Genomic DNA, 23,374 nt, shown 5'->3' on the forward strand with positions numbered 1-23,374 from the left:
TAAAAACTTTTTGACTATGTACAACAAAGGCGCAACGAGTAAGATTTACGATACTGGATAGCAAAAGCTTTTAAACTCATTAAGTTGTGTATATGTGCAGCAATTGTCTTTGAAAGGGTATGTAGTGTACAACATATATGTGTGACTTTTCAATTTCTCGTCATATTGCCACAGACCATCTGTGCAGTCGTCACAGACCACAGTTTGGGAAACCCTCGCTTATAGCATACATAAGTTAAAGGCCTTTAGGAATGAAAATTTATCCTTAACTAAGTGTATAATGAAAATCACTGTATTGCAGATGAATATGCATGTCCAAATGTATACATAAAAGTATTTTGTTAACACAATGTAGTGTGAAGGCCAGGTTGAATCATTGGAGAAAAAAATTGTCAGAACATAAATTCGCAGCCAACGCCGAAATTCACCTCTACCCAGCAACAAAATGATTTTTTAAGTATGAAATTTTTGCACATACTCCAAGTTTGACAGGCTGTAACATTTTTTTCTTTCCTTAATTTTCTTAAAAATCACTGTGAATCTGCTTGAAACACCACTTAGTGAAATAATATCATCACTAACTCATGCAATTTAGAATTTTTACCAAAAAAACTTTTTAAAGACCCCAATTATGTGAAAAAATGCTATACTTAATCGCTGTAAATCTACTTAAAATGCCACAAACGAAAGATATTTTTTCTATATTTTTTTCAAAAATCGATTGTACAGATATTTGCCTAGTGATTCCAAAGGTGTGAACTTTGGAGCTGCTTCCTATTTAACCTACTATTTTTCTATTAGGTATGTTGTATTATAGCACTTTGTGTTTGCCATGTTTTGAAAGAAGCTTACCAAAGGTTGCAAAACCAATTTGTGAATCTATTTGTGTAAGCATAGCAAATTTTGTGTGCTTAACACTATTTTTTATCAAATTTTTAGTACTTGGGATATATCAAATTTTTATTTTTTGGTCTAATAATACATTTACTTTCTCTTAAAGTAGTAAGAACATTCCATGCTTGTTGTAATATACTCATAAATGGATAGGCTATTGGATTTTGGATTATCACAAACAAAAAATGACAACTCTGGAACTACTGCTGATTACTGCTACAAAGTACTGGACGATGAAAAATTAGAACCTATTCGTATTCATCCAACTACAGACCTTCCTATTCCATATGGTCTTGTAAGATTATTGCATTAGTACATCCTACTTTGTTATGGATCATGAACAACTAGAGATGGACCGATAATATCGGCCAATATTTGACTTCTACCGATATATCGGTAAATGTAGGCAGATACTTTGGCCGATATTTTAGTACAAGAAGATGATAGAATTTTCATGTACAACAAACAACTTATTCATTTTTGGAACAAAATTTTTTTGATTTTAGCATCACACAAAGTTAATATGCTAAATAATAGTTTAATAATTAATAGAGGTATGTAAACTAAACATTATTTGGATTTTATTTTCATTTAATTCAAGTTTTTGAATTCCTAGGTATATAAAAAAATCGGTAGCGGTTGACAAAATTGTTAAAAATCGGGTATCCGTATGGGTCCAAAAAAGGGATATCGGTTGAACTCTGTTAACAACCCCACTTTGTCATATTAACATGACTTACATATGCTATATCAGGAAACCAAATACTTGATGTGCAGTTTGATGCTTTTAATATCTGTGTAAAAACTGCTGAATATAATTTAACATACAAATGGAAGTTCTGATTGTAAACTGTTAATACTTTCAAGAAATGGCACAATAGCATGTAAAAACATGACTTGGTTTTGAACAGATGAACGGCGCATAAGTCACTAGTGAATAGGGATGTTCAAAGTAAAATCTCCGGGGATTATAGAATGTTAAGCATAGAATCTAGAATAACAAATCCAGAATACCAATTTTTAGTACATTTTTATTAATTTTTGGGAAAGGGGAAATCATAATATACTCTATATCAAGGGCGGACAACATACTATCCTGATAGCCAGGTCTGACGCGAGATGGGATTTAGAGCGTCCCGCAGACAGTTACCAGTCTTACATCAGATGTATTTATTCGGAACATCGAACACAAAAATAAAAAATAATAGAAACACACAACTACAAAAATTATGGTTCTGAGTTCCCAGGGGTCAGCGAAAGACCGTTAGGTACATCGAGTCAGCTGCCCCCTGATAGTGGTTCTATTCGCATTAAAAAATGTTGTAAGGAATGAATCTTATATAAACTACATAGGAAGGACGACAAGACGTAAAAAAAGAAAACAAATATATAATGTGGCCAGCGGCTAAAGTATTCAACAATCCCCCCCCTACTTACTTACCACGTCAAATAATAGTGATTGTTAGTTATTCTATAGTTCTTTGTGTTTTTAGATTAGAACTTTGTTTTGGATTAAAATTAGATTTCGAATTTACAATAAATATTTTTTTGCGAATTGAACAAGGGTTGGATGCTCACTCAAGTTGGCAAGAAAACAGTATGTTCGCTGTGTAATAAAAGTGCTGCCGTTTGGTAGTACTTTACGATTAATGTATTGATTCAGGAATCCGGCCAGCCAATTACTTTAGTTTTAATATCGGGGCCGCCGACAGGAGAAGTTCCCCACGCCTGCTCTATATTGATAGCAGTTAATTGCAAAACCACATAGCTAACATATGTCTGCCAGAAATACAGCCTAAACTAATCCGAATAAGGCCTAAATGCATAAATAAAAGCCTGAAACTGCCACAGGTAAAGGGTATGGGATATTTTAATTGCAAATATGTTAAGATGCAAAGCGAAACCATTGCGGGACACCCTTGAAAAATTGAAACGACCAACTATAGGGTGTCGCGCAGCACAGAACCTCCGGTGCATGGGAGATTTGTAGCGTAAACTGATTTATGGTTACCATTAATTTGTTAAACCATGCATGAAAATAAATGACTAAACTTCTATAAAAACTAATGTTTATGTATAGAAACCACAAGACAGGTTAACGATACATTTGATTGACATGCAGTGTTTAGGTGAAGGTTATCGCAAAGTAATTGATAACCCGAAAACACGCTGACTTTGCACTACATGGCTGCATTTAAAGTAAGCACTATGAATGTGTCTCCACAGCAATCTTTATCCGAACTTGCCACTCGCGCATGTACAATTAGGCGCGAGCGTCACAACCTTCCGCTGTAAAACAATGAAGGAATTGTGTCAGTTCCAATTACTCGTTAAAAAAAGTTCTTCACCTAAATAGTTGCACTATGTGTGTTGTTAAACAGTCTATAAATAAGAATTTCATGCTGTGTAAAACTTGTTTTGCATTTTATGATGAAATGCTGATACTATCATTTAATAATTATTTGGCATGGCATTGCTATAGTTTCAGTTATTAATAATAAATGATTAACATTTTAAACAAATGACATTTAAAGCAGCTGTTTAAATATTTGTGCACACCTACTCGAAAAAACACATAAAACGTAATAGAAACACCAGACTGTTGCCCAAACTTCATTTTTTGTGGTGAGTGCAATGCAATACAATGAACTTTTAAAAATGTTATTTATTGTTCTATTATAGGAAGATAATTCTCAGGCTGATTTGGTTTTTCTTGATCCTAGCATTGGGGAAGGAAAACGTTTAATGTCTGACAAGTCTACATCAACTTCTCAACTATTTGCCATGGCAAGACAATTTCTTGGCCCTACTTGTAAACACTTTGGTATAATTGCTGATGAAGTACGTTGAAGTTTGTTTAAACATTTTACCAATTTTGCTGTTAATATAATAGCTTATTAATCATGTGGGACAATAATATATCGACCATTGTTTTAAACAAACCTATTTGCTGTCGCGGGCCACTTTTGGGTGACGAACCTATTTGCTGTCGCGGGCCACTTTGTCAGTTACCGCTGAGTAAGCAGGCCACACAGCTTTTAACTCATGCTATAAAACCTGTTAAAATCATAAAAAATATTCAATGGCAAGCTAAGCTTTTGCTCAACTAGTTACTACTGCAATGTACTGAAGCAGCAACAGGCTCATGGTGTTAAATTCAATTATTATTAGTATAATTTATAACACAACAATGAATAAACCCAAAGTCATTATCTTATCTATTATAATTAAAAAAACTAAACTAAATATTTGAAAGTAATTCAAGTCTTGGAACACAAAACTGTCAATAAAACCTGTTAACCCCAGAAAAGCTTGACAACGGATACATTCTTGCTGCAAGCTATTTCATGTTTTTATTTTCCATCATTTGCAAAATATTACAAATTTGGTTTGTTCAACAATGTTTCGCAAAGTATTTTATTTAATTTTTATCCTAGGGTACTGATTGTACTTAATGAAAAAATTGGGACACTAAACTGCTTAAGGTACCCATGAGAAATAAACATGCAGTATAGTCAAGAGGTTTTAAACCTTGTTTTAATGCGACAAAATTCATGAAAATATTAACATAGTTGTTGTATGCGTAGAAGGTTTATTAATCATGGGCATAGAAGTAAAGTAGTACAAATGAACGAAAAACAAGCACCGTTATAGTAAAAAGGCAATCACCATTCCAACGTAAACCAATAATTACTGCGCCGTTAAGGACACTAGCAAAACACCAACGCGTGCTTAAGGCATGCATGCTGCAGGGCAGTAGACTCATAGAGTGCAGCAACAAAACACCTGGCACGGAATTAATAGAATGGTATGACAATGGAAAATCTTGCAACCCAAAATGCTCTTACATATTAATATCCTTGCCATAAAATATCTTATGCAGTGTTTTCTTTAATTGTTCCAATAAATGAGTTTATTTTTGATGACATATTATATTTATTTTAAGATGCTTAGGCGTGGAATTGGAACTAATGATGTAGACTCAACTACTGGAATGACTTTACTTCATTATGCTATTAGAGCTACTACTATATCAGGTTGCAAATATGTATTGTATTTTTTGTAGGAAAAGTTGAAAAAAGAGTTTTTTTTAACATAATTAATTATTTTTTGTTCAATAGGAAAACAAGCCATAAGTGTGGTCAAACGCTTGCTCTGCAATGGAGCTGATGGTAATCAACGCACACTTTACACTGATATGAATGCATTACATATTGTTGCGTATTTTGACCTACCTCAAGCTGCTATTTTGTTGCTAAAAACATCTGAAGTTTGGCCAACAGTTGCAATTGATAGTTTATGTGGGAGCTTTCATTATGGAACGAGTCTACATATTGCAGCAAAATTCTTAAGCTGTAGTACTGCCGAAATTTTGCTTCAGGTTTGTCCTTTTTATTGATTAGTAGAGCTTAATATGGCTTGCTTAAAATGTTTTTATAGCTTAATAGCTTTTTTGCTTGTAAATTATACATCTAAAATGTTTGCATGTTGGGTGTAATTTTTTATCCTACCTATAAGCAGGGTTGATATCTGTTGAGACTTGAGACCAAGGGGGTGCAGGATTTTTGTTTGTAGAAGTGCATCAAAATTGTTAGGGCTGACATCCAAAAGTTACAAATTGCAGATGAATCCAGTCTAATCAAGCGAAGCCCGAGAAAAGTGTGTTGATTAGGCTTTTATTAGCAAAACTTTCTGAATTAAATGGTATGTTACAGTATGGCAGAATGATGGTGACTATGTCGCCGAAGAATCAGCCAAAAAACCGAAGAAATTGGTCCCAAAAAAAAAAAAATAAATAAAAAATTTTTTTTTGAAAGATTTAGATCAATTTTACCAAAAAAAACTTGTGCTTGTTTCCACACATATTCAATCAAATATATTATGAAATGTTGAATATGTAGGAGCATTATGCACTTCAATTAACAGGAATTAATTTTTTATGCCATTCTGAAAGAACGGCAGTATGAAGCACGTTGTTTTAGTGGGGAAAAGCCATTTTAAGCATGTAGATCAGGGGCGGGCAACTTCTCCAGTTGGTGCGCCTGATATGGTATAATTAAGTACTTGGCGGGCCGGATTACTGAATTGATACAATAATCGTACTGCCATAGCCTGCATGTTTTGTCGCATAATGGTGGCTAATGTTGTGAAAAGTACTTGGGCATCCAATCCTTGTTAAATTTGCGACACTCTCTAAGGGAAAATATTGATGTAAATTCTAAATCTAATTTGGGAACACACAACAAGACCTAAAAAGCAACAATACCTAAAGCAGAAAAATCAATAATACCATATAGTATTAAAGCCTAATATGCAGTAATACTCACGACAGAGGAAGAACTTAATCGTCTGAATAAGACATAAATCTTTCGGAATAAGGCCTAAATAACCTGAAACTGTAGGAAGTTGGTATGGGACCTGGGACGATCGGCCGTCATGATGTTGAATTTTAGGCGCACTTGTTTGAAGGACGCCGCTTTGGCACCTGACTTTTTGGCCCTCCGGGGTTATTGGTGGGTAATGGGTAAGGTTAGAAATTGGGTTAGGGTTAAAATTATTAGGGGAGTTAGACTTAGAGGTGGGGTTCAGGGTTAGGTAAAATGATTTATAGATCTGATTCCGGTCATTCAGGTCTTAAGCTTATTCCAATTTAAAAGTTTTTACGATTATTAGGTATTAGTCCTATTTTGGTCTCATTCCAACGTTGATGTTGTTCTCAGTTCGATTGTATGACTGCAGTTCTCTAGTTTTAACCCAAAATAAAGAACTAAAGAATACCTAACAATCACCGGCCCGAGGGCCGTATGTTGCCCGCCCCTGATGTAGATTGTTTATTAGTTTAAAAATTACTAAATTTTGATCGTAGAACTGTTGTGTGTTTGCAGTTTTACTTTGATTTGCCAACTACTCCTTTATTGAATTAAAAAAGCAATCACGATAGTCTCATCTTATGTCACAAAAAATTTTGCGCCTTTGCCGCAACTTTTTGTTAACTATTTACTTGGTAATAGTCTTGTTTATTGCCTAAACATGGCAAGGTTAATACATTCCTTAGACCAGTGCTTCTCAACCCCTGGGTCGCGACCCAAAAATGGGTCGCCATTCGGTTGGTTTTGGGTCGCCGTCGCCAATTAAACTCGTCTACACAAAACCGTTTGATAACTTAGTACCTTATTCTATTCATTGCTTATTGACTGTTTGTTGACGTCATAATAGTGCATTGTTGGCGAAACCACAAGAGAAGAAGCATTGTGAAGATTGCTGTGAGACTTTAGACTAGCTACGTTCCAGTCCAGGCTAAACAGTTTAACTTATTTACTTGAACCATGAGACTTTAGATAAGCTACGTTCGGCTAAATAATTTAACTTATATACTTAACATGTGACACTTTAGATTAGCTACGTTCTAGTCAAGGCTAAATATTTTAACTTAGTTTTTCAGTTCTAGTAATGGCAACTAAGAGAAAGTATAAACCTGATAATACTTACGGATTTACATACCTAGTTGACAAAGGTATCGTTAAACCACAGTGTGTAATCTGCAGTGAAGTACTAAGCAATGAATCCCTCAAAGACAATAAACTAAAGCGTCATTTGAATGCTAAGCACAATAATCTTTCCGGTAAAAATAGGTTTTTTTTGAAAGAAGAGAGCAAAGCTTGAAGCGGCAAAGAGTCGATTCTGTCAGCAACCCTTTTATATGCACTTTGAAGCAAGCAATATGGCGTCTTGCTTAGTAGATTGGCACATCACATGTTCGAAAAAACCTCATGGACAGCATTTGATAAAGCCAGCAGCCATCGACAAGGTGCGCATAATGTCCGGTGATGACGTAGCAAAGAAGTTAGATATAGTCCCAATATCTAATGACACGGTTTGAAGGCACATTACTTCTTTGTCAACAAATGTCAAAGAACAGTTGATTTCTTCTATAAACCGAGGTCAAGAGTTTAGCCTACAAGTTGACGAAAGTACTGACATTACCGATTATGCTATTCTAATGTAAAAATCAATCACTGCTTCGTTCACCGAGAAAATTTAGCATCTCACGGGCTTTCAATTGAACTAGGAAATGTTATGCTGGATGTAATCCACATCGTCAACTTCATAAAGGCAAAGTATTTGAATTCATGACTGTTTGAAAAACTATGCGAAGATTTTGATGCTGAATTCCAACACCTAATATACTTTTCTGATGTGAGGTGGCTATCTAGCGGTAAAGTATTAGAGAGATTTGTTACTCTGCACAAGGAGATTTTGGAATTTTTGATTAAGAAGAAGCATGATTTGATAGAAAAATTTGCTGATCAAAAGTGACTTTTGTTTGTAGCATATCTTTCTGATATCTTTTCTCAGTTGAATGTGTTGAATCAATCTTTGCAAGGTCCAAACATAATGTTGGTCGATGTATCTGAAAAACTGATTGCTTTTGGGAAAAAGCTGAAGTTATGGAAAAGGAAGATAGAGTCTCAAAAAACAGCATCATTTCCTGTTTTTAATCAGTTTCTGGAAGATATGGAAGAGGTTTGCTTTGATGATGTCCAGCTTGTTATAGTCAGGCATTTAGCTTTGTTGATACAAGAATTTGATTCGATTATCCCTAAAAATGCAAATGATTTGGAATGGGTGCGCAATCCTTTTTTATAAGTGTTGACGCCTTGCCTGAAAGCTACCTAAGCATTACTGGATTTGAAAAGGAATTCATTGATGTTCAGGGCGACAGATCATTGATGAATAGATTAAAGCAAAAAACTTTTGGCCAATTTTAGTCAAAAATCAAAAACGAAAAAAGTATTGTTGGCACACACGCAGTGAGAGCTCTCTTGCCATTTGTTACCACCTGTTTGTGTGAGAGCGGGTTTTCTACGCTTACTGACATCAAAACAAAGAATAGAAACTGTCTTCAGCCCGAAGATGACATGAGATTGGCACTGAGCAAGATTGCTCCAAATTTTGACAAAGTTTTAGAAACAATACAAAGTCAAGACTCACGTTAATTAAATTGAAACTTTTATGTTTATATTCGATTGTCTTATTTGTGTGTAGTTCACTTATGCTTACAAAAAGTTGAGAAAAAAATTGGGTTGCTTCAGCATCGCTATTAATTTACGTTTATTATTTGAGTCGCCACAAAAAAAGGTTGAGAAGCACTGCCTTAGACGAACACATCATTTGAGTTAAGGGGCGCAACCAAAAAAAAAAACAAAAAATTAGGCCAAAAATGCTTGTCACCAGAAGGCTGGCAAGATTCTGCCATGGTATGAAGGCTGGCTAGAATCTGCCTGGTATGTTACGCATTAGGCCTAAAAAAACGATTTTCATATAGGCCAAAATAGCAGCATTTATAGTTTAATATAACAAGAGTTGCACTTTATGGAGTATAAGAATTCACATGTGTGCCTCATTTTTGTCTTAAATAAGCATGTTTAAATCATTAAATTTCCCTAAAAAAGACAAGTCGCATTTAACAATCAACAAAATCACAGTTTACTAATATAAGTGCTGACTGCTGATCAGCTAAGAATATGCCAAGTTTATCTTTGAAATCCTTTGTATAATGTAGCCTCTTAATAGCTATCGGATTTTCGGCATGCTTGTCTTTGTAAATCATGGTCATTGGAAGGATTCGGTTCCAGTGACATTTGTTTTGATATAAGTGCCTCCCTGTTTCTTGTTCATTTGCCTGTTCTTTCAACCTTGGTACAGTATGCTTGTCAATCATTGTTCCTGGTCCATCCAGACACCCAACTCAATTTTCCCATGGTATACTACAGCTGAAAAAACTTCATAGACTTTATCGAATATTTCTTCATGTCTGTCATGAATTTTTAAAAGACGTCAGAAAATCAATTAAATATTTTTCTGGCTTTATCAAAGCTTCAGTATTTTCCCAAGTCTTAAGATCAGCTGCTGCAATCAATTATCACTAATCTTAGCAATTTTTCTGCAGATAGTGTCATTAGATAAGGTAATTTTGCGTGTTCATCATAATGCTTTTTTCCATGTATTGTTTCAGGCATTTTACCAGCCGCAGGTAAAACACAATCGTTTCCAACTGTGAAAGCTATCAAAATAACTGGCTTCAAAAACTTGTGCAATTATTTTTCAGTCACAGCTAAAATTTTTTTTTAAAGTGCTTATGCCTTGGGAAGTTTTTATGTTTTTTTATGTCTGTAGTAATTGATTACTTTTTGTATTTACTTTATAACTTTAATAAACCTTTATAATGATATGTGCCATAGAAATACAAGCAAAACATCAGGTTGGTTTGAAAAGTAAAAACTTACCTTTAATACCTTGTTATACCATTCAACAGAATTGTGCTTGCATTAATGTCAGAGATGATTTTGGAAGGCTTCCTGAAGATTGCATTCCAACACATTTTACTACACCCGAGCAGAAAAGGAAGGCCAATCACTTTAAAGATCTCCTGTGAGTTAAAATGTGTAAATATTTTTTTAGGGTGTCTAATATTTTTTTTGTCATGCCACTGACAAAGTTACAAACAAGATGTAAATAAATGAATAAATTTAAAATAACTTTTAGATAAATTGTAGGGTGTTTTATTCCAAGAGTGGGAGAAACATTTGTGTTGTTCAAAATTTCTTTGATATGTAATATGCAGAAAAAGATACAGCAAAACAAAAACCACATCGACATGTGTGAATGGTATGTTAAATTTGGGATGTCGAGTTCAAATCTTATCAGAAAAACAAGATAACCTTGCAGGTAACTGAAAATACAATGCATTACCCTTATTTTTATGTTTAGCAGACATACTTTAAGTTAAACAATGAAATAGGGAGCTATAAACAAAATATATATATATATAAACAGTAAATGTGCACTTTGTGGTTTAAAGAAGACCCTCACTAATGTGAAAGCAGGCAATAACAATAATATTGTATAAATAGACTATTTGTCTTGATTTGTTAAATTATGTAAGTTGTATTCGGTAAACTAAGTGGTTCTTTAGCTTTCTGGTCACATAACAGTTTTTTGATCTAGCTGTGTACCACCTGTTTTCAAAATTATTTTAAGTCAATATAAAAAAAATCTCAGTGCTAATTGCTGATTTTAGGTTGATTTAAATTGTCAAAGTTCAATATAACTTACAGCAGCTGCAATAAAAATTACACTTGATTTACCAAACTATGCATATGACCTGAAAGCTGCTGGTGTACCTTTAAAAATGTCTTTGCCACTTCATGCTTAATGTAATCCTACCAATTTTTTTAACAGGGGTGTACGAATTGTGGTTAATAGTTTGTCAGACAGTTTACTATGGATTTAAAATATAAATATGTAGTTATAACAGTTTTTTCCGGTTTCTGGTTTGACAATACAACAGAATATTTTAACCAAGAAAATCAACTCCATTTTGTGATATTTTTTTGCTAATTGTGCCATGTGTATTTTTTATATTATCCAATTGTCTACTTATTTTTCTGCCAACAAGGTGGAACCGGGGCATTTTTTTAAAACAAGCCCTAAAATTCCGTTTTTTGAACTTTTAAATTAAAGTTGGGAAATGGGAGACTACATTGTGACTGTTTTTCATAAAAGCCTTTAACCTGTTAACAGGGCTTCTTAATCACTATAAAGATACAGCCCATGTAGAAGGATTTGTGAAAAAGAGCTAGACTTTGTAAAGCTTGGACCATTATATTGAAATGCTATGGATAGGGTAAAATCTTTGTCAGAGGGCTAAATAATGGAAAAGTGATGTGTATTGTAACATCGCCACTTCTTTTGTACTGTCTCAACGAGACACCAAACTACCATTGTAGTGGTTGGTCAAATAAATCTTTTTGAGAACTGTCATTCAGTCTATTGTTTTCAGCCTTCAGTCATCCCTACCCCCTTTTTCTCTAAATACATGAAAAAAATTGTTAAAAAAAGTTTAAAATTAAAAAAAGTACATTTTAATTTACTCTTGCATATTTTGTATATGATAACGACAATAATTTTTAAGAAAAAAAAAATAAGTAGGGCCTTTCTACATACCCACTACTGGTACAAGGCTGCTCTTTTTCCTTATCCGTTAAGGCAGGGATTCCCAACCTTTTTACGATCTCGTACCACTTAGACCAGGGGTTCCTAACCTGTGGTATGCAAAGGTTTTTCAGGTGGTATGCAAGTAGCTTTCGTTTTTTTCACAAAAACCTGGATTCACAATTTTATGTTTTGTTCATCTGGTTTTGTTTACAAAAAAAAAAATCCGAAGTCCATTCATTTTTAGGTAACTATCCATGTCGTTCTCGTTACGATCTTCAAAATACAGGCCATGTCAATTGTCAACAAGGAGCACAGCAGTTGCTTTGAAAAGCCTTACAACGCTGTGGGACAGTGGGCGACGGGCGTCAAATATGTAAAATGATTGCTCTTGATAGATAGCATTACTGTTTTATGGTTTAATCTCGAACAAATTAGTTGTTCTGCAAGAAGTGCTACGCGTGGCAGTACAGAGCGTCGAAGTGGTACGAGAATGTAAAAAGGTTGGGAACCCCTGACTTAAACGCTCTGTAGTGTCACACGTACCACTTCTTAAAGAACAACTCTTTTGATTGAATCATATTTTTATCTATTTTTAGCTTATACAACTAGCATTATTCAACGCTATTTATAGCTAAAAAACAGTACTTTATATCTATCAAGAACAATCACTTGACATAATTAACGCCCACTGTCCCACAGCGTTACGCTTTACAAAGCAAACTGAGCTCCTTGTCGACAATTGACATGGCCTGTATTTTGAAGATCGAATTGTTTTGAAACGTTACGGAACAATAAGAATGGGCTTCGCGGAAAATTAAAAAACAATATATATATATTTATATATAAAGTTTTGAATCCAGGGTTTTGTGAAAAAAAACGGTAGCTACTCACGTACCACCTGAAAAACCTTTGTGTACCACTAGTGGTACGCATACCACCGGTTGGGATCCACTGCTTTAAGGCCTAATGGTTAAGCATGTACATTGTACAATAGTCTCTTATTTACTTTGGCATGTGCATTGCATTGCTCGTTAGATGTAGAGGGTTAGTAAAATGTAATTGTTGCAGAATTTTTTAGGCAAAAATATATTTTATTTAATTTAACTTTCATTTCAATCATGTGGTTGATTTAGGTGTTTTGCGGTATCTCGGAAAAATGCCGACCTCTACTGTTGACTGGGGTGGGGTAGAGCTTGACTCTCCTGATGGAAGTAACAATGGAAGCATTGGTGGAAAGTCATATTTTAGGTGGAAAATCATAACTAAATTACATTTTTGATTATACCCTAGAATAACTTACATTGCAACTTTAATAGCACACCATCTAAGTAAAGGTGTATCCGCCATTGGTTGGTTTACTTGTTTATACTTGACAGTGAAGAAAATAGGGCATAGTTCTTGTTTAACATATGTAAGTCTCATATTAAATTATTTTGAATAGATGCAAGGATAAATATGGTATGTTTGTTCCAAAATCTCACCTGTGCCTTGAATCTGAAACTGATAAACAACACAAACAGAAAGAACGAATTTTGAAAAAAGGTTTTGTGTATTAATAGCATGTTGTAAATAGTTGCCTATTCTTAATTTGATAACTGGATAAGTGCAAAGTATAAAGTGGTGTTTAGACAGGTTTGTGCACTAAAAGTATTATCCAAAGCTTTACAACTTTTTTTGTAGATAAATATAGGTTGGATGATAAAAGTGATTTTGAAATTGGAGAACGGGTGATCGTAGCTGGTGCTAAACCTGGAATAATTAGATATATTGGAAGTACTCAATTTGCAGCAGGTAGGCAATTTGCAGCATCGCCTTGGTGCTATTTGACATTGATACAATTTCTTAAAGGTCGAACAACCATCTGTTATGCTTAATAAAACATGGTTATTTTACCTTTTAAAAGCACAAATGCTTTGGAATGTATTGGCCCTGGCCTATACTTTATTTTACAGCTGTAATGTCATTGAAGAGTTAGTTGAATACTTTCAACATGTATTAAGACTTAATAATCATTGGATCTAAAATTAAAACTTCAAGACAAAATGTTTGGTAACAGGAGGGTCACAATGAAATTATTTTTTGGAGAAAACTGTTAGTTTTATTTATTTTACTTCTTAATAGAAAAAAAACGTAGGGTTGTAAATTTTGATGTAATTATCAAAATAAAATCATTTTATTAATTATTTTGAAAAAAGCAATCCAGGTCTTTTCCTATGCAAAAAAGTTACATCCAGTCAATTATTTCATAAAAAAGAGCAAGTCAACCCCAAGTCAGCATTCAAAAATAAATTAAACTCGTAAACTTGTTTATTCCTGGGCTATATTTTTATTGTAAACAACAAATCACAACATTAACCAAGCAAGTGGTTTTACAAGCAGAAATTTATATCCGAAATATTTCACTTGCATTTAATGAAAAATAATAAAAAGTTTAAGTCAAGGCATTTTTCCAGAAGACTGAAGTCAAGCTGTAATAATTTTTAAACAGCGACTTCCGTTAAGCGATATACAATTGTGAATATATACCTGTTGCTGTCCAATCTGGAAAGCGTGCCCGGGATATCCAAAAATTAAGTGCTGAAAAATGAGGTTTAAATGACAAATGAATGTGACTCTGCAATACTGTTGTGTTAGACTTATACACTGTCTGGTCGATTTCTGTATTTACCCATGCCAACAATTCTACGCTACCATGTCACACTCATTTGGGTGCCGTTAAGATCGTAACATTTTAACACTACCCTTTTACTCATCTTGTTTTGCATGCAGAAACAAGAAAATAAAAAATAAAACTAAATAATTAAGTATTAAATAAAGTTTCATAAACAACAATTTTGTTATTGACCATTGTCATGTTATTCTTTTTAAATGTAAGCCAGGACAAAAAATAATTAAACAACCCTCTGAACTATCTATCACTGACTAAATTAATAATAATGGTGAACTCATCTAGTTTATGGTTTTGGTGTGTGTGACGTGTGAGCCACATTTACAAAACAGAATATACTCATTGGGATATTTTTTGTTGTGGAATAATTGTACCAAATTATGTTCTTTCGCATTTAATAACAATGTTATATGGTGATATTGTTTTAACTCCAATAGGTACGTGGTGCGGCGTTGAATTAAATGAAGGAGGCCGTGGTCGCAATGATGGCAGCATTGGTGGGGTACGTTATTTTACATGTCACTCAAGCAAGGGCATATTCGCCCCGCTATCGAAATTGACTCGGGAGACCAGTGTCAAAGGTTGGTTATATCATTTGTTAATTAAGGTAGTTTCAATGTGTCATTATAACGTATCTCAAGGGTAACAATATATTACATTGTAATTGTTTTTTAGTGAAACTATTAAACTACATTTCATCCTTTCTAATACAGCTTACCCCAAAACGTAAGGACTGTTAATTAAGGCAGACCAATATTTGCAATTGAAGCGCAATAAAATGCATTCAGGTATAATAAGTTGGTGAAACTTCCAAAAATATATATACTTAAAACCAGGGCTGCCGAGTCAGTTAAAAACAACCCGAGTCCGACTCAGGCAAAATGTGCGATTTCTCAAGAGTCCCGAGTCTGGCTACGACTCCACAGCCTGTATTTGACCCGTTTAAGTAACTAAAAAATGGATCTCAAGCAATCCATTCTAGAGGGATGTCATATAATTCATCCACCCACAAAGCACAATACATAGTTGGAAAATATGCTACAATTTGCTATTTGTAATTACCAGTTTTCTGCTTTATCAGTTTCGAAATTAGGTAATGCGCATGCGCAAATCGGATTCCGGATCGAGTAGTTTTACGTAGTCTACTCCAGCAAATAAACCGACTCCGTTGAGTCCCGAGTCCGACTCCGCAGCCCTGCTCAAAACACAAACCTACTAGATGCATAAACAAGATATGCGCGAAGTTTTGGATTCACGTAGTTGAAATAGACCAAAAGTAAGGAATGGCCTGGTGCCCAGTTTATAAAAGTGGTGACGGGCTGGACCAGACCCGCCAGCGGTGGTTTGCCCACCCCTGGTTTATCACTTGCGATATTTTCGAAGGTACATTTCATTATTCAGTATGGACTTAATACGAAGTACTGTGCATCAAGGCAGGCAATTTTAACTTCTATAAAGTTCGGTATTATTCATAACTTTCATATTTGATAAATTCAATCGTCAAAACAAAAGTCATATTTCAAAATAGCCTATAGTTTAAAAAAAATAAGCTTCGTGGCAATTAGCGTGTCTAAAATATACAACTAAACATGTTTTTTAATCTTTATACCAAGTGAAAAAGGAGACTATTCATACACTTAAAATCCATGTAATATCCATGTAACTTCTGGTAGTTTGATCGTTATTATTATCACCTCCGGTTACATAGTATTTAACATTCTTGTCTACCGGTTCTAAATTAAGGAAAAAAGTAGAAAGCATAATTGTCAGATTTCATTTTCCGAACCAAATTCCACAATGTCCACTGATCCGATAATTAAGGAAAAAAGTAGAAAGCATAATTGTCAGATTTCATTTTCCGAACCAAATTCCACAATGTCCACTGATCCGATTTCGTAATAGATTACAAAGATTTTTAGGAGGTTTGTTAAACCCAATTTTTTAAAGTAAAAGGAATGTAATATTTTTTGCAAATTTGCCTTATTTGATATAAAACGTTTCTTTAGTTGCTCCCTGACATATATTTTGTTGGTGTGCAGCCGACTTTTTGACTCAGTTAGTGTGCTGTGAGTGAAAACGATTGCATAGTACTGGTCTATATTATAATAATTATGCATTCATAATTAATTTCTCTAGGCCGGTCGTCTTTTGTGCAACTTTATTTATAATAATAATTTAATCACTGAGGTAGTCCTCTGAAGGATTTATTTATGTTGGAGTTATGTGCTGTTAAAAATTTCTTTCACAAAAGTAGGACTACAGGGCAGATAATATGTTAGCTGCTTATATTGCGTAGTAGGTATAGTTTCCAGTTGATTATAAATTAGGGCGATTATTTTTTGACTAGTTAAAAAAGTCAATTTTGTCAAAATTTACTCGTTACATTTATCAAAATTATTTCAAGTCAAAATCGTTTACAAAATACACAGAAATCGTTTACAAAATTAACAAAAACTTTAGTGAGCTATTTGGAATTGTCGTTCGGTTTATTATTCTATCAAATTAACTTTTGAATTAGACTGAACAACATTTTAACTGTATTACATCTTCAAGAAATATACGGTATACGCAAGCCCGCAGAATTAGTTTTGCACGCCTGGTTTATCGCCAACTTTGTTCTTGCTTTAAATAGTTGTGTATCTCTAATTTCGCTAAATGTATTAAACAGTTTTTACCGGTGTTGTAAACAAGTAGTATTGAAATAACTCAAGTCCCAGTCAAGTCATTTAAAAAATAACTTAAGTCCAAGTCAAGTCTTTTGCAAAAATAACAAGTCAAGTCCCAGTGTAAGTCATCGGTTGGCCAAATCAAGTCCCAGTCAAGTGAACGTGGGCGTATGTATTCCCTTTTAAATGTGTCTGATCGAAAGCGGATATAGTAATAATAGAGCTTTGTTTCTGAAATATTATTTTCATGTTTAAATATTTTTTCTCCTTTCTCGTTGCTTCAGGTGTTTTTCCTGGCGAGATACTATATTGAGGTTCCAGTAATGCTAACTTGGCGGTAATTGAAAATACATCATACCCTCCAGAATGTGGGTGTTAAACAGTTTCTCTTTATGCCTTTCCCATCGCAGGGAGAAGAAAATTGATTTAGCTTCACAGCATTATTAAATATAAGGGAGGCGGAACGTCACTTTTTTGTACCAATCACAGTGTTTCCTCGCTCTTCGCTGCCTTGGTATCAGACTTGGACAACTAGATAATTCTAGTTTTCTAATTCATTGAATTAGAGCAAAATGCGGCTAATTCTAATTCTAATCTAATTTATGAATTGCCTGTGTGCTCTAATTCTAGTTCTAATCTAATTCGGATTTTTCCAAAACTGCTACTTTGTCCAACGGCATTTTTAGTCACTCAGTTAAAACACAGAATTTTAATTAAAACTCTTTGGTTGGAACGAGTTGTATGTAATTTTTACAGTCTAAAAAGCATAAAAACGTATAAAAAATAACACACACATTTTTTTAAATTGGTTGTATGCGATTCTAGTTAAAATTCTAGTTGAAATTTGTTTTTTTAGGAATTCGGTAATTCTAATTCTAATCTAATTTGAAAAAACAAAAATGCTCTAATTTTAATTCTAATCTAATTTTAAAAAGCTAAAATAAATCTAGTTGTCCAAGTCTGCTTGGTATTCGTCTATGTCTCTATGTCGTTTAGTTGTATTTTTTGTAGGTGTCCAGCCAAAAATTGTAGTGTGCTGCTAAAAAAACGTTGCGGATCACTCATATAGACGGAGTATGATCAATTAACCATATACATTATGTGACCTATTTTGTAAATTTGTGTTAAACGTAAAACTTCTCGAAATTAAAGTTAGCTACATAGTAAATCACGATTATATTTTTAGCTATAACTAAATAGCTGTTTTGTCTGTAATGTAAGCTAGGCAATGTGATGGATTTTATTTCCAAGGTACTTTGTACTATTTTTAGTGAGAAAGAATTAATCTGCGTAATATTAATATAAAAAATAGATGATTCACACACGAGACAGAAGGGGACAGATAAATACATCCACAATCTTTGCTTGTCTTGCTTCATGGAAAACTGTAAACAATTGGACACCATTTACAAGATATCACTTTATTTGTGTCCTCCGTCAGTAAACCTACCGCAGCAAAACCCGTATAGCATATTTTGATATTGCTCTGCTTGAGTGCGTACAGAACGTACATGCCAAGCTGCCTACCAAAAAATTGTATAGATCGAATAAATTACGAGGATCTGCCCCAAAATGGCTCATATTTCCAGACTTAAAATGCCATGCCGGTTAAGCACTGAAACAGTAAAAGCGGTCAATTATTAAGAATTTAGTACTACACACATATAGGTACCTAATGTTTTAATATACCCCTCTATAAAATCCCTTCCTACGTGGACTTTTTTTCAAAACTTTAAGGGATCAAGTTTGTAGAGCTCTTCTGGCAAATGTAATTTTTATTCCGACGTTTCGACGTCCTATACAGGTCGTCTTCATCAGAGTAAATAACACTGAATGCGACTAGTACAGTGCACGATAAACAAAGGAAAAAAAGAATGGAACGCAACACGTCACAACGCAACGACAACAACACGCGATAACGAATGATTGGGCCTCTAATCTTTAAGCAGGTGCCTGTAGCACGCTGAAAGCATCACGTCCGTTTTGATGTTCATTGTGTTGCCCCGTTGGTGAATAATCCATGACTCAAGAAATAGTCTTTTCCTGTAGTCAGATTCTCGGGCCACAACAGACGCCGCATTAAAATCAATGCGGTGGCCCTGTGACACCGCGTGATTGGAGAGGGCCGACTTCTTCTCGTCACTGTTGGCAACATCCCGTTGATGTTCTTTTCGTCGGGTGTTAAGTGACCTTCCAGTCTCCCCGATATATATTAACGGACATTCGGCGCAGGGAATAGAATACACAACACCTCGTTGTTCAAAGGTGTTGATTGGATCTTTCGGGTGACTCAGTAGCTTGCGGAGAGTATTGGCAGGTTGGACGCCCACCGCTACACCAAAGTCACGCAACATACGCCGCAGAATATCCGTCAGTTTTGGTATGTACGGAAGTGTCACAAAACCCTCTGTTTTTGGATGAGTCACCTGTTTGGGACAAGTTGCCCGTCGATCACGGAGAATCCAATTGGGGTAGCCATTATATTTCAAGGCTTTGCGAACGTTCGCCAGTTCCGCCTCGCAGTCGTCGTTAAGTGTGCACAAGCGTCGTGCCCGATCTTTCAGGGAACGAACCACCCCTCTTTTCTGGTATGTGGGGTGATGAGATCGAAAATTGAGATACCTGTCGGTACTCGTTGGCTTGTGGTACACTTTGGAGTACAAGACACCGTCATCGTTCTTGTGACCTGAACATCTAAAAATGGAAGACAGTTTACCGATTAAAGCTCCATGGTAAACAGAATGCCTGGTTGCGCCTCGTTGAGATGCCGTAGAAATGCCTCAACCTTGTTATTATCAATGACACAAAAAATGTCGTCAACATATCGCCGCCAGAATCTTGATGGGTAGGCAAATGTTGATAAGGCTTTTTCCTCAAGCGCTTCCATTGTCATGTTCGCGACAACCACAGAGACCGGGGAACCCATCGCTGTGCCTTGAACCTTCTGGTAAAAGCTTCCCCTGAATGTTAAAAATGATTGCTCCAAGCAAATCCGCAAACCGTCCACAATATCCAACAGGAGCCATGGTGTTCTGTCTTTAAGGCTATAGTCGTTTATAATCCTGGATGACGCGATGTTCATTGCCAACTCCACAGGAACACATGTAAAAAGTGACACGACGTCATACGATACCATTACCTCTTCGTAGGACAGGGGCGGCAACTGTGCTATCTCTTGAACAAACTTGGACGAGTTCGAAACAGTCCATTCTGTATTGCCCACGAGCGGAGAAATAACTTTCCCTAGGTACTTCGCAAGGTTGTAGGTTGGAGAACCAACAAACGAAACAATTGGTCGCAGAGGGATGCCTTCTTTGTGGATTTTTGGTAAGCCGTAGATGCGCGGGGCGGAGCCGTCCGTGCTATGCAGTTCATGGAATGCGGCTTTAAGGGATCAAGTTACACTTATTTCGACAAGAACCGATCTACTTCAATTGAACGTTATTATAGCTTTCCAGGGTGATAAGGGAATACTGCGTTGTGCACGTTTGAGGGGCTGCTGTCGCGTTGTTTTAAACATTCATACACAACAAATCGTTATTAGTAGACCTTGTGAAAAAATATATAATCAGGTAACGTTTAAATTTTGATAGGATAACCTAGCAGTGTAAACAAATAGGTCAACACCTTCTTTTGAGGGCATATGTGTGTCGTTGTTGTTGGTTTTCAAAATTTTCTGACTTACGGCACCCCCAATAATAATTAATAAGTTGCGTCACCCCTACCAGGATTCTCGTTAGGTAGTTCGCTGTAATGTGATTGGAAACCTTTGCATTTTTTTAATAATCTAATATTTAACTGTAAGTTTACATTTTTTTTTAGAAAAGAGGAAAAGTTCCTGCAACTAAACATAAAAGAAGACGAGGTGCAAATAGACTGTGGTCGTCAGGTTTGTGTTGGCATGATTTCCGTTTGTAATTTTATGTTTAGTAGTTAAAACAATTAGAATGAAATTCGCACGTCATTATTTAGTACAAGTCACTGTCGGTAAAGTTGCATTTGTTTTTTTATTTATGATTTCATTGATTTATGGTTTAACTATAAAAACGCAAGGTATGAGTGTTACCTGGTCAAGTTAACTCTATTTCCTTTAAATGATTAGGTTTCTTCGGATTAGCTGACTTGCACCCGGACTTTGAATTGAAGCTCGAGGCACCTTCGGGGCGTAACGACGGCACCGTAAAGGGACGTCGTCAGTGTTCCCTCTACGAAACTTTTCTACTGAGCAAATATTATTTAGTGAGCAAGAATATTTTAAGGCTGAGTAGGCGGGGCCCGGGCAGATCAATGTTTTTATGGGAGTCGTGAAATTTTGAGGAATACATCATGAAAAGAGTTTAATACATATATCAAGATGATTTTGCCAATTTGTTGGACCATTGACACAACAGCTGTATTTGGCTCACAGAAATCACATAAAAATTCGCACTTTTAACCCGAAAAACACAGTGCGTCTATTCTGATAAATTTCAAGATAGAGAGGTGTGACCTGCAATACAATATAATGATCATATTACAAAAAGGCTATCGATTGGCGCAATATGCGAAAAAAATCTTTTACTCGATATACTGGACAGAAATTGCACTTTTTGAAAAGCTGTGAGTTCACGCTGTGCTAGCCTATGGAAAAATAAATGTTGTACTAAAAATGTTTTCTGTAAGCCACCCTAATTTTTATCTAATTTAATTTGACCAAAGTTTTAACTTTAGTAGGCCGGATGATGTGTTCATGGGCGATAAAATGCAATTGTGCTAGAAAGATACTACCAAAATGCATTCCTGTTTCATGAACGCGAATTATTGTCGAACACTCCACTGCTGTGTTCAGCACTCTTCTAAACTCATTTTTTGTTTTTACTTGGTTTTCGTTTGTAAACATTTACCTCCACGTGAGATAAAAAAACAAACAGCATGGATGATGAAAACCGATTAGGCAAAGTAATTTACAACAGAGACATATACGACATCACAATCGACAATGCATTGTTAATTTGTTGACTTGGATTAAGCTACAAGCATCATTAAAAGTATGGCAAATGCAAAATGCTCAAAATTGTTGTGGCCAAAAATGTGAGAGATTTTTTAGTTTTTAATTGACGTATGATGGAAGTGCGCAAATTGTCTGGTGTGCCTGCGCAGTTGTGCACCTTAGAAGGACACTAAACGTCGTTATTTTAAATGTCCCTCGAATTTTTTACCCCCTCGCTTGTCCTACCCTATGTTATAATATAGCAGCTATGCTGACTTTCTCTTTTTGTTTTTTCAAATATATCGCACTTTCACGATTATTTGTCAATAAATAGTTTACGGGTTAGTATATTTATGGATGGTCGAACTATCCATAGTTTACCAGCTACGTATTAAGAAGTGTAGGCTACTTTGAAGTCATTAGTATTATTATTAAACATATTAGGCTATACCTATACTACAGTATGGATGACGAAACATTTTATAGCGTGGGCCACGAACGAAACCTTAATCATTAAAAGTGGGTCATACAATAATTTACATATTACAGTCGAATCCGCTTAGGGCGCGTCCCCGCCAGCACTGCCTATAGTTGCCACACAGTCTTGAACGGTGACGGTTCTCTGTTAAACAGAACGAAAAATCAACACAACGAAATGCGATTATGACGTCATACACGGCTATGGCAGACGGGCATTTACAGTATAACATCAACAGAAATCAAGATATTCGTAACTTAGCACAAACAAATATTAATCCTAATCAAATGGCTTTTTACTTTTATATTGACGACAAGGAAATATAGCCACAATAAATGTACGTACCAACTTGTTAGGGATCCAGGATTAACTTGGATATAATCAGTCACGGCTAAATTTCAGTTGCAATTTAAAGTTTGTAATCAATTACTAAACAAACAATAAACGTAATATTATTAACTTCTTACAAATTCTAAGCTTAATACGACTAGTCAATACAACTAACTAGTACAGAAATACCCAATTTACAGTTAGCAACTAAAAGTTAAGAACTTGCGCCATGTGCTTTTTGCTAGCAACATTTGAGAAACTAGAAGAGAAAAACGGTAACATTGTGACGTCATCAACATAGAAATTAAACAACGTTTCTCGCTGTAACATTCCCGGCCCCGATGTGCGTATCCGAACTAGAGCACATCTTA

General features: G+C 35.2%; 1 protein-coding gene and 1 pseudogene across 3 annotated transcripts; one reads left to right on the forward strand and one right to left on the reverse strand.

The window, feature by feature from the left end:
• Positions 1–1,009: 1,009 nt before the first annotated feature.
• On the forward strand, positions 1,010–22,334 carry LOC146164271 (CAP-Gly domain-containing linker protein 3-like). Of its 3 annotated transcripts, none has more exons than XM_083382430.1 (12): positions 1,010–1,189; positions 3,577–3,735; positions 4,841–4,931; positions 5,016–5,275; positions 10,211–10,326; positions 10,520–10,623; positions 13,026–13,140; positions 13,334–13,434; positions 13,573–13,683; positions 14,998–15,141; positions 21,049–21,115; positions 21,329–22,334. In XM_083382430.1, exons 1-11 carry the CDS (start codon positions 1,040–1,042, stop codon positions 21,072–21,074), a joined length of 1,377 nt encoding a protein of 458 aa, XP_083238556.1. In that variant the 5' UTR covers positions 1,010–1,039; the 3' UTR covers positions 21,075–21,115; positions 21,329–22,334. The 3 variants fall into 3 exon arrangements, with proteins under 3 accessions (XP_083238556.1, XP_083238558.1, XP_083238559.1); XM_083382432.1 differs by having other exon boundaries at positions 1,100–1,189; positions 3,618–3,735; XM_083382433.1 differs by lacking the exon at positions 1,010–1,189 and adding an exon at positions 1,419–1,448.
• LOC146164272 (uncharacterized) lies at positions 19,161–20,152 on the reverse strand (annotated as a pseudogene).
• Positions 22,335–23,374: the final 1,040 nt, after the last annotated feature.

The sequence above is a fragment of the Ascidiella aspersa genome, chromosome 2, assembly GCF_963924565.1.
Source record: "Ascidiella aspersa chromosome 2, kaAscAspe10.2, whole genome shotgun sequence".
NCBI classification, from domain to species: domain Eukaryota; kingdom Metazoa; phylum Chordata; class Ascidiacea; order Phlebobranchia; family Ascidiidae; genus Ascidiella; species Ascidiella aspersa.

Excerpts from the sequence above, each read along its gene's own strand:
- LOC146164271 (XM_083382430.1), top strand. The coding sequence starts at position 1,040 with ATGGATAGGCTATTGGATTTTGGATTATCACAAACAAAAAATGACAAC. Across the intron at positions 1,190-3,576 it reads TTCCTATTCCATATGGTCTT|GAAGATAATTCTCAGGCTGA; the intron begins GTAAGATTATTG and ends GTTCTATTATAG. Across the intron at positions 10,327-10,519 it reads AATCACTTTAAAGATCTCCT|AAAAAGATACAGCAAAACAA; the intron begins GTGAGTTAAAAT and ends TGTAATATGCAG.